General features: G+C 45.2%; 1 protein-coding gene across 1 annotated transcript in view; it reads right to left on the bottom strand.

Annotated features, from left to right (window-relative positions):
- LOC129710484 (equilibrative nucleobase transporter 1-like) overlaps window positions 1-16,534 on the bottom strand; it is a 54,929-nt gene that overhangs the window by 25,826 nt on the left and 12,569 nt on the right. The window contains exons 3-5 of the mRNA XM_055657438.1: window positions 2,741-2,787; window positions 2,137-2,213; window positions 731-823 (exon numbers count right to left, since the gene is read on the bottom strand). Of these exons, the coding sequence (XP_055513413.1) occupies window positions 731-823; window positions 2,137-2,213; window positions 2,741-2,787 (217 nt within the window). The remainder of the gene's footprint in view (window positions 1-730; window positions 824-2,136; window positions 2,214-2,740; window positions 2,788-16,534) is intronic.

Genomic DNA, 16,534 nt, shown 5'->3' with positions numbered 1-16,534 from the left:
TTTAGAAAAGCATATGTATACATAGAGGGACATGGGTCATGTACAGGCAGAGGTTATCCGCTGAACGTTGCATGATGTTGAGCAAAGTCATTTTGGGCCGAAGAGCCCGTTCCAGTATGTATTTTTCTATGCACTGTGCTCTGTGGCGTGCAGCCGTTTCTCCCACTATAACACTTCCAATTCCACTGCCTCGTTCTTCCAGCATCTCTTCGTCTGTATTGTCTATTGTTCCATTTGCTTGCATTCTGCCTTTTCTAATTTGTTCCCTTCCATTGTCTCCTTTTCACCTCTAGCCTCTGCCCGCTCATCAGCCAATCAAACACCACTCACTGGTTTGGATTTGTTTCGCCACTCCCAAATAGATTCCATATTTATCCCGCAACACACCCTGCACAATCAGCAGGAAGAATGGTCGCTAAGCGTAACTTCCACTTCCTCTGGCTTTGCAGCCTCGCCTGCTGTGTTACTCCAGCATTTTCTGTCCTACATAGGTTGAAATAATATTTCCCCACATCGAACCACCCCCACCCTTCCTCTTTCGCCCGAAATCTATAAACCTGCCACATGCACCCACAGAATTTGAACGAACACTCAACTATTTCTCCAGCCTAAATTCAATTACATGTTCTTGACCCAAGGAATACAACGGCAGTACCCCCATACAAACATCACAGCTAAACCCCTCGCCCCGGGAAGAGTTTTTAAGACAGCTTGTTGACACTTTCCTCACCTTGACCAGCAGGAAGACGGCTGCACCGGTATTGAAGGCTCCGTTGTACAAGGTGATCACTGTGGAGCGATGCCTCCCGAACAGATTTCCAGCCTGCAGATCCATGCAAAGTAAACAGTCATCGAGACCGCACAGAAGGTCCAAGAACATCCAACACCCTCCCACGCCCGGTCACTGGAGGCCGGAATATGTTCGGTCTTCATTGCTGACCCTGTGCACCTTGGAAAATAAATCACACCTACGCCTCCAATTCCTCAGTGGCAAGTTCAGCGCGATTGCAACGGCATTTCCGACTATTAGAGTCATTTTAGTTATAACATGTAGATTTCTCAGGGTCTGCCGCGGTGTGGGAGGTGGAGTGCAGATTGCAGACTAACTAAATTCCGTAATATTGGAGCAGCAACACACGGGTAGTGGCGTACTGTCAAGGATCAGTTCTGCGGGAGTCTCAAACTCGTGTAGGGGCAGTACTGAGGGAGTATAGCCCTCTGGGACTGGTAGTACTCAGGGATTGTCGCACTGTGGGAAGGGTGTTGTTGTGGGGAGGCCGTGGGGGGCAGCTGTATTGTGAGAGCGTCACATCGTGGGTCGAGTAGGATTGACGGAGTACCGCACTGCCCAAGAGGTCACTGTGAGGGAGGGCCGCTCCTCTGTGAATGATGTCCTGGCTTGCCCATCCTATCTCTGTAGTCCAGAGTCCTAGCAACATCCCCATAAACGTTTTGTTGTGCAGTTTAATAGCGTATTTTCTACTGCAGGCTGACCAAAAATGAACACAATACTCTAAGTGTAGCCTCAGCAACATCTTCTACCATTGTACCAAGTGGTCGTAACATGTAATGATGCCTGCTCAATTCCCGAACCGGTAAAGCGTGTCAATAGTCTTCTTCACCACCCTATGTACCTCTAGTGATGCCACTTTGGGTAAACTGTGCTCTTGTACTCCGTGATCCTTCTGCACTACAACACTCGAGACGGTTCTACAGTACACTATGAAGATCGTGCCAGGGATTAGCATCACCATATTTAACACGTCACACTTATTTTATTTGCCAATTCTTGATCCTCTTGCTCAGCTGTTTGTCGCCCTGCTACTGATCTTCACGACCACCTTAACTGTTATTGCATTTATTATTCACCCAATATTCTAGAGAGAGTTAGATAGATGGATTCAAGTGAGTTAGATACAGCTCTTAGGTCTAACGGAATCAAGGGATATGGCGGGAAAGTATCAATGGGATACATATCGGATGATCAGCCGTGATCACATTGAATGGCGGTGCGGGCTCGATGGGCCGAATTGTCTAATGGCCTACTTCTGCACCCATCTTCAATGTTTCCATGTCTCTATGTCCCTATGATCTTGAAGTTGTATTGTTGAAACCGGACGAATGACCATAGAATACCTTTATGTTTGTTGTGAGCACCAACATTCCTCCCATTCCTATTAATGCGATAGCGGGAAACAGCATCAGAGCCGAGGCTGTAACAGAGAGTGAGGGTGAGGATGAGGCAGAGACCAGATGGGCATGAGATGGCAAGTCTCGTTCTCTCCCTCTCTCTCTCACGTGGGCTCTCACACGTCTCTCTCTCTCTCTCTCTCTCTCTCTCTCTCTCTCTCTCTCTCTCTCTCTCTCTCTCTCTCTCTCTCACACACACAACACACACACACACGCATACGCAACACACACACAACACACCCATACAACACCCCCCCCCCCCCACATCACACAAACATAGGTCCACACCCACACACGTATACACACAGACACAAGCACACATGCACAGACACATATACAAACACACACACAGATGGAGTAAACGCACGCACAGCCATGCACCACTTAGGCACACACATCAATACACACACACGCGTATAAGGAAGCACAGCAACACACACAGCAATGAGCACATTCACATGTATAACACTGTCAGACTCACTATACGAAGGACACAACCATGCGCTGAGATAAATACACGAATCCCCAGACAGGTTTGAGTGTAACTTACCCGCAGTGGTAAAAGCGACCATTAAACTGCCTGTGGTGAAGAGGAAGCTGGGGAAACACAAATATAACTTTAGACCCGCTTGCCCTCGCCGCCACCAAGAGGTACTATCACAAAAACCTAGACTGTTTGTACAATGGTCCACCCTGAGAAAAGTGTTGTCGACCATCATTTTACCCATGTCCATCATATCGTGCGCACCTGAATAAGATCATCGGTCCGCCAGCAATGCCCCAAATAAAAGAACATCCTTTTCCTTTAACTGAAGCCCGAAGGCCCAGATAGTATTCTGGTAAATCTGCACTCTGTCTAACTTAACGCCTTTCTTAAATTCAAGGGCATGTCATGTTTGGACCATGGAACTCGATCATAGAACATAGAAGAATACAGCGCACGAACGAATACGTGCATATGTGTGTGAGTCTGTATGTGTAAGTGTGTGTGTAAATGTGTGTGTGAGAGCCTATTTGTGTACGTGTGTGTGGGGGAGTGTGTGTGTGTGGTGAGTGTTTGTGAGTGTGTGTAAGTGTGTGTGTAAGTGTGTGTGTAAGTGTGTGTGTGTGGGTGAGTACGTGCGGATGTGTGTGTGTGCGAGTTGTGTGTGTGTGAGTGTATGTCTATGGGTGTATGTGTGTGTGAGTGTTTGTGAGTGTGTGTGTGTGTGTGTGCGTGCATGTATGTGTGTATGAGTGTGTGTATGTGGGTGTGTGTGTGTGTGTGTGTGTGTGTGTATCTGTGTGTGAGTGTGTGTGTGTGTGTGTGTGGTGCATGTTTATGTAAATATTCCGGCCTGCAGTCGGTTTGAAGTGCTGTAAAATTGGATTTGCTGGCCTGCCCTCTGTTTGAAGTGCTGTGAGATTGTTTCCTGGCTGACATGCACTCCCCTTGAAATGCTGTCAGATTTGATTTGTTGTCTGGCCTGCACACTGCTTGAAATACTGTGAGATTGGATTTGCTGGCTGGCCTGCACTCCGCTTGAAATGCTGCGAGATTGGATTTGCTGCCTGGCCTGCACCCCGCTTGAAGTGCTGTGAGATTGGATTTGCTGCCAGCCCTGCACTCCGCTTGAAGTGCTGTGAGATTGCATTTGCTGGCTGGCATGCACACCGCTTGAAGTGCTGTGTCATTTGATTGGCTTGCTGGCCTGCATTCCGCTTGACGTGATGTGACATTGGATTTTCTGTGTGGCCTGTAATCCGCTTGAAGTGCCGTGACATTAGATTTGCTGCCTAGCCTGCACTACGCTTGAAGTGCTGTGAGATTGGATTTGCTGCCTGGCCCGCACTCCGCGTGAACTGAAGTGCTGTGTAATGGATTTGCTGGCTGGCCTGTACTGAATGATGAGTTTTGAGGTAAATTCTCAGATTTTCTCAAGCTCTGTATATTAATATTGTCTATTTTTTCATCAACAGCAAAGTGACATCAAGAGCCTGTGATCAGCAGAACACGAGACACACAGCATGAAAGAACTGAACTTAATAAATCTCATATTTAACATTTAAATTGGTGTTATATTTTAAGAATCATTCACATTTTAAACTTTAATAAATCCTTTTTCCACTTGCCATGCCTGTGTATTCTTCACAATGGGCACCTAACGGGCAGGAAAAGCTGTCGTAGAGCCACTAATAGTGCATGGGGGGATGGGTGGTGGGGGAGGTTGAGGGGAGATGGACTGAATGCATGAAGGAGGGGAATGGCAAGGAGCAGAGTGGGGGGAGGGGGGTAAAGGCAGGTGGGGTAACGAAGTGAACTGCCAACCCGGCAGCCGTGAGTGACAGGAATGCCAGGCAATTAGCCATGAGTAAGTAAACAGCCAGCCCACCAGCCATACGCCAGTGGACTGCCAGCCCACCAGCCACGAATTAGTGAACTGCGAGTCCAATAATTCACTTAGTCAATAATGTCCATACTAGCCCTCTGGAAACCAGTCCCTTCAGCCCACAAAACTTATACCAGCGCTCCAGAGATCCACGCAAGCATAGACTTTCACCCTTCATTACTTTGATAAGTAAAAAAAAAGAAAATGTCTAAAATTAATTGTCCACCCTCTCCCACTTCTCGCTCTCACAGTCTCACAGGTGATAACCTGTTTTCGGCAGAATTTCTAGAAGTTTCTGAGCTGCCAGCCCGCCAGGCCTGAGTTACTGAGCTGCCAGGAATGTGACTGAGCTCCCAGCCCAATAATCCATTCGGCCCACAATGTCCATACTAGCCCTCAGGAAACCAGTCCCTTCGGTCTACAACACCCATGCAAGCGCTCCAGAAAGCCCCTATCCCCACTGGCCAGTAATAATGGAATTAATGGAGAGGTGGAATATTGCGTTGGGGGACCATCCCTCCCGGGTGAAGTCTCTATTAAACGCTCCATTCTCGAGCATTATATCTATGTTCTCCACTATTGAAAACACCGTGGGGAAAAATAATCTGACTGACTACCCTATTCGTGCCCCTCATAATTGTATTAATTGTCCCCGCATGCTTTGCTGTGCCAGAAAAAAAGAAACCAAGACTATCCAAATTCTCGCTCTATCTGGATGGATTTAAGAGAGGGTTAGATAGAGCTCTAGGGGCTAGTGGAATCAAAGGATATGGGGAGAAGGCAGGCACGGGTTATTGATTGAGGACGATCAGCCATGCACAAATGAATGCTGGTGCTGGCTCGAAGGGCCGAATGACCCGAAGTGCACTTATTTCCTATGTTTCTATGTTTCTATCTGAAACCCTTTAATACACGCAGTATTCTGGCAAAGGTACTTTGCACTCCTTCTGAGGCCTCTTCGGCTTTCCAGTGAAGAAAGAGCCAGAACTGCATGCAATACTCCAAAAAAGGCCCATAGTATCATGACTTCCTGACTATTATATACAATGCCAATATACAAACATTAAATCTGCCTTCTTTACTACCCTAGCTATTTGTGCCACCACATTCATTGATCTACAAACTTGGACTCGAATATCCTTCTGCATATATATTTATATACTGTATCCATCACAAACAACAGATTGCCCGGCGCAGATTGCCGAGGAACGTTACTGGCTACATACCGTCGGCCAAAATGTTTAATTTCCACCACATTCCCCTGTCTTATATGAATAAGCCAGTTCTGAATACATACGACCTCGTGTATACCGTGCATCCGCATCTTCTCCATCAGCCTACCAGGAGCGTCCGAATCAAAGATTGGTCTTACTTCAATCTATGTATACAACATCTACCGAGCTATCTTCATCAACCTCCCTGATCACCTCCTCGGAAATCTCCTCTCAGACAGTATGACACGACCTACCGCGGCGAAGTGGTGCTGGCTATCCCCAATCAGCCTAATATTTTCCAAATGGGAGTAAATACTATCACGGATATTTCTCTCCAATAATCTACCTGTCACTGACCTGAGACTTACTGTCCTCTAGTTTCCGAGATCCTCTCTACTTCCCTGATTAATCAAAGGAACACCATTACCACTCTCCAGTTCTCCATTCCTTTTCTATGGCTGGAAAACAAGCAAAGATCCTCAGCAATGCACCCCCCCCCCCCCCCTCTCCTCGGTGGATACACATGCAAAGTACATGTTTAGTATTTCGCCTACATTTTGCTACTTCAAGCAAAGAATTTCTTCTTTGTCCCCAAGCGCTTCTACTTTCTTCCTGGTCACGGGCGTATGTAAAGGCTTTGCATTTTCATTAACACAATACCCAATGACATTTCATGGCCCCTTTTGGCCCTTCCAATCGCCCACTTGATTTTTTTTCCAACTACGATTACATTCCTCATATGCCTGATGCCACCTTCTTAAACCCGACATTCGTTTCACTTTACTTTGGACCAAATTTACAACCTCCTTGGCCATCATCATGTCTGTTACCTCACCGTCATTATCCTTTAGAGGAAGATACTGATCCTGCACTTTGATCAAATGGCATTTAAAATACTCCCACGAGTCATTTGTGGATTTTCCTAATAGCAATTTCAGCCAATCTATCCTCGCGTCATTGTAATCCACTTTAGCCGAATTTAGTACTTTCCCAAACTAACCACATTCAGAAGAATCTTAAAGCATTTAAATTTGTGATTGCTATCTCCAAAATGCGCTTCCATCGCAACATCAGTCATGTGTGCAGGGTCGTTTCCCTAAACAAGGTCCAGTATAGTCACTCCTCCGGTCGGAGTATCCCCATACAATATAAGGAAACCTTGCCGGATACATTTTACGCGTTCGGCTGCATCTAATCTTCTTGACCTGATTCGGGAACTTAGAGTCACCCATTACAATATACTGAACAATCTGTCTACATATCTGATCGTCCATCTGCCTATAGCTATTGGGTGGCCTATAATATAATCCCATTGGAGTAATCGCTCATTTGCTATTTTTGAGTTCAACGTATAATGTAACCTCCTGTATACCTTCTCTGAAGCCGCCGTGACGTTCTAATTGATTTTAGGCAACTCCTCCACGTATTTTACTCCGAATTCTTCAGATGCACAACTCTCAGGCTTAAAAAAATCTTCACTTCAGTCCTAAATGGCCTACCCAAATATATGGTAGGAGTTTTCCCAGGGTCGGAAAATCAAGAAGCAAACGACGTCGGTGAAAGTCGAGTGGAGAAACATATAGTTGTGATCTAAAGGGCAACCGTCATAATCAAAGTATGTTGGATACAAGGAATGAACTGCCCGAGGAGGTGGTTGAGGCAGTTACTGTGAAAGCATTTAAAAGACACATATGTGAATAGTAAATCATGAAAAGGATATCGGCCAATGAGCAAATTGGACCAGTTTCGATTAGGCATTTTGATCATTTGGACGAGTTGCGCCAACGGATCCTTTTCAGTACTCTGCGATTCGATGTCCACACATCCTTGTCTCGTTAAATGTCCAAACACTGACATTATCAAGAGCTGAAAATAATGTGTTCATCTTTGCGAGGTACATCTTTACAATGGCCGTCGCCTGTCCTATAATCACACGTTTTGGGGATGTGGGTGGGGAAAACCGGTGCAATGGGAGGAAATGCATGATGTCATGGGGAGAAACAGAAATCACCAGGCAGACAGCATCAGATGTCATTATCGAATCGGTGCTTTGGCGCAGCGAGGCAGCGGCTCTACTAACTCCGATAAATATGTGTAGAACCCCACGATCTTATGAACCTGCTGATCAAATAGCCGATCAGCACATCCCCATCAAAGAATCAGAATCCTACTCATACTTTACTAGCCAAGTGTGTTAGGGAATTTCATTTGCCCTATAGTCATACCAATAAAAAGCAACAAGATACACAAAATACATTTTAACATAAAGATTCACCACAGTGACTCCTCCACATTCCTCATCGTGATGGAAGGCGAAAAAAATAAGAAAGGCCCATATAGAGTGCATGTGCCGAGGATGCTTCCACTAGAGAGAGTGCCTTGGACCAGAGGGCAAAGCCTCAGAATCAAACGACATGCCTAAGATTGTATATGAGGAAGAATTTAATAGTAAGATTAAACGAGTACTTACCAGTATGAAGTTTGATCTGTATTTTATGAGGAGTTACGATGAGGTATTACGTGAAGACCCCAGCCCAGTGCGCAGGTGCGGCATACTTCGAAGCAGCGGTGTGAAATCACAGGATAGACACAATATTTGAAGTAAGATAGTAAAGATCATGAGACATCAGTTTATTAGTTTGATCTGTATATTGAGGGTGGGAGCGGAGGGCACGTAACTCCTCATAAAATCCTCATCGTAACTCCTCATAAAATACAGATCAAACTTCATACTGGTAAGTACTCGTTTAATCTTACTATTTTACTTCGGAGTCACGTGAGTGATTCCGTGAAGACTTCAAAGGTCTGTGATTTCAAACCGTGTAACAGTTTTTATTTCACTCACTGCCGAAGTTTTTGAGGGAGGAAGTGTTATCGTAATCAACCAGTGGATCTGCTTTCACAAGAAACAGAAAGGTATTTGTTAACAATAACAACATAAAGAGCTCCCCTGAGCTTAAATTAATATTGCAGTTTGTAATATTCTTTCTGCAATTAAATCAGGTTTATCAACGGTTTACAATAAAAAAATGTTCTGAACGTCGTTCCCTTGACCATTCTGCCGTATTGAGAATGTGGTCAACCGGGATGTCCATTCGTTCAGCCGCTGATATCAATGCTGCCCTAGTGGAATGGGATTAAAATGTATTATTATCTATTCCGGCAGCTTTCAGTACCTGTTTGAGCCACCTTGGAGTGGTTTGGCTCGTACCCCGTCTTGGGGTTTCTGTGGTTGACCCATAGGCTTTTCCTCTCCCTCTAAGATTGTGGGTTGTGTCTATATATTGTAGTAGATGGGTCACCACACTCAACCTGGACTCTGGTGGGTAGGCCCGGAATCCCACCAGTGAATTGGGCGTTCCTGGTCCATATAACCATATAACGATTACAGCACGGGAAACACAGGCCATCTCGACCCTACTAGTCCATGCCGAACTCATAATCTCGCCTAGTCCCATATACCTGCGAGTTAGGTTTTTACCAGACCTAGAATATGAACGTGATGCGTCTGGGGTAATCACCATGTTATCCAGTCTAGTTTTATGGAGTGACTGGACTCTGTGAGCGTATACGAGAGCCATAAGCATGAGCGTTTTTAACATAGATTGAGCAAGCTGAGGGATCTGGCTGGTGCCATTCTCTGAGATATGTCAATATCACACCGATATCCCATACATGGGTATATACCTGGGTTTTTGGGGCTTATTATTATAGTTGCCCTTCATAAGTTTATCTTCAGTGGATGGGATCCCATGCTCTGCTGTCATGCTGTTTTAGATAAGCAGACAAGGCGCTCCATGCTGTATTTACGGCACTGTAACTCACCTTTTAGTCATGGTGTAGATGTTCCAGGAACTCCAATACGTCAGTGGTTGAATAGTTTGGTATGTTGTCCCTGCGTCGTGGCAGTATTTTACCCATGTTAGCTCTTGGTGACTGTTCGCAGGGATGCCGACATGGTGGTAATGGTTCCTTTGGATAATCCCAGTCCCTGGTAAGGTCTATTCAAAACCTGCACCCAGGAGTTTGATGTTTTTCTGGCATGGGTGGCTTATGCCTGATACTGGGTTGAGTCAGCAACCATGGTCCACTAGGGAAATCCATAGGTGACTCGCCCACCATGTCGTGATGAACTGGGAACCATGGCTGTGTAGGCCGGTCGGGCACGTTCAATATCTCGGAGACAGATTCCATCTGTATTACGAAGTGCCCGACTGATGAGGCAGAAGGGAGGAAGGCAAAGCAGAAATTCCCCCTTCCAGCGTGTAGGCATCTATCGCTGCTGCCTCTGATCTGGTTCCTAAGTCACATACATAGGTTACTGGTGATTCCGTCTTGTGCAACCAAATTGATATCTGGCTTTCAAACTGCTTAATACCTTTAGCAGATATTTTGGGTTTGACATCTATTCAATGTTATCATAAATTTTTACCCGTGACGTGGTGTCTCCCACTGTTCTAGCTTCCTAGGAAATAGGCAGCTGATAGTTAAAATGTCTTTTGACACACCATTGCCAGATCTGTTTCCAATTTGTTGCACGATAATGATTTTATGCTCCCCATATGGTTGATATAAGCCACCACCATAGTATTATCAATCCGTAACCGCATATGTACGTGCTGCATTTGAAATGCATATGCTTTTTAGCCCAATAGGCGATCACCAATCCCAAATAGTTGATGCCCGGTGTGTGTAGTAACGATGATTCTGAATTGGTCCATCTGTTACCTGTGCTGGATATGGAGTTTAGTTGCTCCCCAGCCTAAAGTACTGGCATCGGTTTTTAATAACCAAGTTGGGATTGGTGACAATAATAGGGCTGAAAACTATGCCAAACATATGTCTGCCCACCACTGTAATTGTGATATAGCTTCAGTGGGTACATTCATGATTTGATTATAGTGACCCAAGCACCTTGGCAAAGTAACAGTCATATGGATGGAATTGATATTGAAGCCCAGATAATCCATGGTAGTTAACGGCTTCAATTCTGGTTTATCTGGGCGTGGGATGAACCTCAGTGCTTTAGGGAGCTGTTTCGTAGCTAGAACTGCTGCCACAGCTAATTCCTTTGTTTCCCCTAATATGAGGATATCATCCAATATATGCCATGATTAGATTCAGATTCAATTTTACTTCGGAGTCACGTGAGTGACTTCGTGAAGAAGCCCGCTCAGGGCGCAGGTGCGGCATTACGCCAGCAAGTGCAACAGCGGCGGCAGCTGGAGTCAGGCTCTCCAGCTGCACTTTAAAAGCGCACTTTCAGGTAAGTGAAGGGTGCGTTGGGAACGGAGCGAGTAGGAGTTGGTTTTGTTTCAGGAAAACATGTCCCAACGTAAGAAACTCGCGACTAGAGCTGCCCGAGCTTTAACTCCGCCAGAGGAGTCTATTCCAGCGGGGCAGCAGCCAGCGGCACTACCGCTGGAACAGCGGTTTGAGATTCCTCAGACCGAGCCGGGCCCTGTCACGCCAGAGCCTACACAGGCGGGCTGGGAAAGCCACCCGTAAAAGTCTAACCATCGGTCGTTCCGTATCGTCCAAGGAGGACGTGTCCACCCCCAATGGTAGGGGAGAGACACCGCTTAAGCTGCATCATGCAGCTGCTGGAGGGAATGGTCTACCGGGAGCAGCAGCGCTCTCGGTTAGACAGGACAGGCGCCCCCTCCATGGTGCTGAGTCCGGCACCCCCCTTTGCGACCTCGGACCAGGACTGGGAGGTCAGCATCGGTGACCAGGAGCAGGCTGGTCTGATTATGGGGCAGGCGGAAGGTACCGACAAAGAGCAGGGTGTGCAGGAAGAGCTGCTAGGGGTATAACCCGATTCGTTGCTACCCCACGGTTTGGAGCACCACTGCAGCCTAGAATGGCTGCAAGTATAAATCATCTATCCAACAAGCTTATTGCAGGACCACAAGGTGCTCGCCCAAGTGCTGGACGAGCACATCGCCCCGGATAACTGTGAAGCCCTGAAGGTCAAGAGCCTCAACCCTCAGATATGGGGTAACGTGGGTGGACCTATTCGCACACAGGAGGTCAAACTCCAGCGCGTACTGCGCCTCCTGACGGCGGCGATAACAACATACGCACGGGGAGTCGAGACCACAGAAATGACAGCTCATCAACAGGATGTCTTGGCGCTCATGTGCACCACGCAATACGAGCTGAACAGTCTCAGGAGAGATAACATTAGGCCGGCACTGAATCCTAAATTTGCAGGATTGTGCAAAGCTCCCACTGTAGAGACCGACTCATTTCTTTTTGGAAAAGACTTAAATAAACAACTGAAAGAAATGGAGGAGGCTTCAAAAACCTTTAGCCTCATGAGGGCAACACCACCAGCACCTATACCGAAGCTCTTCATAACACCAAGGCGGCAGCACACCGCTGCATCCACCAGTCGGCATCATCCATATGCGACTGGTCAAAGCTTGGGGCCGCACTATCCCCAGAAACCTTTTTTAGGTCAGGGCCTGCAGCGGACCCCCTGGAAAATGCGCCTCCCCCCAACATCGCCAGCTCGTCGACAGAAAACATCCAAAAAGAGAAAACCTCAACCCCGCCAATAACCATGGAGGTAGGTGGATCTGGTTCCTACCCGCATATTGAGAATAAGGGTGAATTACTAACAAGGGGAAGGTTACACTTATTTAAAAAAGCATGGGGGAGGAGGTCATCACAGATGATAAATATATACTTAATAGTATTCAAGGTTATAAAATAGAGTTTATTTCGAATATACCGCCAGTTCAACACATGCCTGAGAGGACATTTGTACTCTCCAACAAACAACAACTGGAGGGACAAGCTGAACTGGTAAGGCTAATAAACAAAGGGGTCATAGGAAAAAACTATTCATGAGCCCTTGGAATTTGTTTCCAACATATTTACTAAATGTAAAAAGGATGGTGGATGTCGCATCATCATTGACTTAACATCCTTGAATGTGTTTGTTAAGTATATACATTTCAAAATGGAAACATTTGCGACTGCTAGACAATTGATTTTCAAAGGATACTATATGGCCAGCATCGATCTCAAAGATGCTTACTATCTAGTACCGATACATAAAGATTATAGCAGATATCTTAAATTTATCTGGATGGGGGAGCTTTGGCAGTATAAAGCACTGCCTAATGGGCTTACTTCAGCTCCAAGACTATTCACTAAAATATTGAAGCCAGCCATGGCAATGTTAAGGAAACAAAACCATATAGTCATGGCATATTTGGACGACATCCTCATAGTTGGGAAAACTATGTAATTGGCTGTAGCAGCAGTATCAGCTACAAAACAGCTCCTAGAAACTCTAGGCTTTGTCTTACATCCAGATAAATCCAAGTTAAATCCATCCACAATTATGGACTACTTGGGGTTCACAATTAACTCAGTCCAAATGACGATTACCATGCCAAGGGAAAAAATGATTGCATTAACACAATCATGTGAAAACTTAAAAATAAAGAGAAAGCCAACTATTCGACAAGTGGCAGCAGTAATTGGCAAAATGGTAGCAGCATTTCCAGCTATCCAATTTGGACCTTTGCACTATCAAAATTTGCAAAGAGCAAAGATAATAGCATTAAAATGGCACAGAGGTCATTATGATCGGATCATGACTATACCCCCTGAAGCAATAGCAGAGCTACAGTGGTGGATTCAATATAGTTGGCACGGTTATAGGCCTATAGTTATCACTAATCCTACGTTAGTACTCCAAGCCGATGCTAGTGCTCAAGGCTGGGGAGCAACTAAACTCCATATCCAGCACAGGTAACAGATGGACCAATTCACAAACATCGTTACTACACACACTGGGCATTAACACTTTGGAAATGTTGGGCGCCTTTTATGGTTTGAAAGCATATGCGTCTGATATGCGTCACTTGCATGTTAGATTAGAAATAGATAATACAACGGTGGTGGCTTATATTAACCATATGGGCGGCATCAAATCTTTATCATGCGACAAATTGGTTAATATGATTTGGCAATGGTGTGTCGAAAGACATATTTGGCTTTCAGCTACCTATCTACCAGGTAAGCTAAACATAGTGGCGGACACCAGGTCACGGAAATTCAATGATAACATCGAATGGATGTTAAATCCTAAAACATTTGCTAAAATTGTAAAGCAATATGGGAAGCCAGATATAGATTTATTTGCATCAAGACTGAATCACCAACTACCAGTCTATGTCGCGTGGGAACCAGATCCGGAGGCAGCAGCAGCGGTAGACGCTTTTACGTTAGATTGGGGAAAGTTTGGTTTTATGCTTTTCCCCCTTCTGCCTCATTAGTCGGGTGCTTCGAAAAATCCAGACGGATTCAGCGTCTGGAGTTTTGGTGGTGCCCGACTGGCCTACACAGCCATGGTTCCCAATTCTCCAGGACATGGTGGTGGAAACACCTATGGTATTCCCCAGTCATCCAGGGTTACTGACTCACCCAGTATCAGGCATCAGCTTCCCCATGCCACAAAGATATGAATCTCCTGGGTTGCAGATTTTAAACCTCCCTTACCTGGATCTGGGGCTATCGGAACAAACCATCGCCACCATGTCAGCATCCCTACGGATATCCACGAAGAGGCAGTACCTAACCTGCATCAGAAAATGGGAAACGTACTGCCAGAAAACCGGGATTGCTTATAAAACAGCCACAGTAGTGGATGTTCTGGAATTCCTGGCAGACTTACATCATCGTGAAGATTTGAGCTACAGTGCCATCAACACGGCACGTAGTGCTCTTTCAAATTACCTCAAACCTGCGGGACATCAGGCCATGGGAGCCCATCCGCTGGTGGTAAAACTGATGAGGGGCATATTTAACAGCAAGCCCCCCACCCCTAGATATACAAAAATCTGGGATGTCAGTATTGTACTAACATACCTTCGGGACAGACCACCAGCTAGATCTCTCAGCTTAGAGCAGTTGACTTTAAAAACACTCATGCTCATGGCGCTAGTATCTGCACAGAGGGTCCAGTCCTTACATAAACTTCGACTGGACAACATGGACACTACATCGGATCAGATCACATTCACTATTCAAGGTCTGATAAAACAGTCCAGGCCAGGAACATCCAACACGCTAGTGGCATTCCGGGCATACCCACTAGAGCCACGATTGTGTGTGGTGACCCACATAAATATTTACATAGACACTACCCATAACATCAGAGGAAGTGAGAGAGCCTTATGGGTCAGCCACAGGAAACCACATGGCAGGGTAACAAGTCAAACCATTTCAAGGTGGTTGAAACAGGTTTTGGAAGCTGCTGGAATTAACATTAATCTATTTAAATCTCATTCCACCAGGGCAGCATCCACATCATCGGCGGCCAGAATGGATGTGCCTGTGGACTTAATCCTCAAGAAAGCAGGATGGTCACGGGAAGCCACATTCCGAACATTTTATAATAAGCCGTGGGTGGAACCTGATATATTTGCAGTCAGCATTTTAGAAACTGCAAATGTTTAATTTAAAGCCCGGGGGAGCTATTTTTCTTTTGTTATTGTTAATAAATACCGTTTTGTTTTCAAAACAGATTCATTGGTTGATTACAATAACACTTCCTTCCTCAAGAGCTTTCGGTAGTGAGTGTATAAAACTGTTACACGGTTTGAAATCACAGAGCTTTGAAATCTTCACGAAGTCACTCACGTGACTCCGAAGTAAAATAGTAAGATTAAACGAGAACTTACCAGTTTGAAGTTTGATCTGTATTTTATGAGGAGTTACGATGAGGGATTACGTGCCCTCGCTCCCACCCTCATTACATGGATCAAACCGATAAACTGATGTCTCTTTGTTCTTTACTATGTTACTTCAAATACGTGTCTGTCTGTGATTCCACACCGCTGCTTGGAAGCATGCCGCACCTGCGCCCTGAGCGGGCTTCTTCACGTAATCCCTCATCGTAACTCCTCATAAAATACAGATCAAACTTCAAACTGGTAAGTTCTCGTTTAATCTTACTATTTTAATTGTCATTGTCAGTGTATAGTACAGAGACAACGAAATGCATTGCTTGTTTTCTTAATATTTTCATGGCTATTTTTAATATTTATAATAGTTTAGGGCTGAGGTTAGACCATTGGGAATGCTCTATACTCCCATTGTTGCCCTAACCGGGATATCCATTATCCAGGTAAAAAATTTTTTAGGTATCTACAATGATCCTAGTGTATGGGTATAAGATAGTTTGCATCTTCCATATCAATGCTCGCCATAAGGTATCCTTTGGAGATCAGATGGCTGGCAGTGACAAAACCCGTCTCCATCTTAAAGTGTATATACTCAACAGATTTATTTAGTGATATTAGATCAATGATGATGTTACATTCACCATCTTTTGTAGTTTTAGTGAATATATTCGATACAAATTCCAATGGTTCATGTTTACTCCCATGATCCATTTAGTAATGAGCCTTTCTAGTTCAGCTTGACCTTCTCACTTCTCTTTCTTAGAGGGAGAAAATGCCCTTTGGGCGCATTGCTGAACTGGCGGTAATATGCCCAATTTGAATTCAAGTTTATATCCACTAATAATGTTGAGTATATATTAGTTATTTGTGACAGCACCCATGCTTTATCAACAAGTGTAAATGCCCCCCCCCCCCCCCCCGCAGTTAGTAGAACACCCTTATTTAGTGTAAACTGGGAGGAACCAGACTACCTACCTCCATGTTTATTGTTTTTTCATGAAGGCTTAGTTTTGCTGGTATGCTGGTGCTGTCGGTGGGGCGGCGCATTTTCCCA

The sequence above is a fragment of the Leucoraja erinacea genome, chromosome 28 (assembly GCF_028641065.1).
Source record: "Leucoraja erinacea ecotype New England chromosome 28, Leri_hhj_1, whole genome shotgun sequence".
Taxonomy (NCBI): Eukaryota; Metazoa; Chordata; class Chondrichthyes; order Rajiformes; family Rajidae; genus Leucoraja; species Leucoraja erinaceus.
This window is presented reverse-complemented; position numbering and strand designations above follow the sequence as displayed.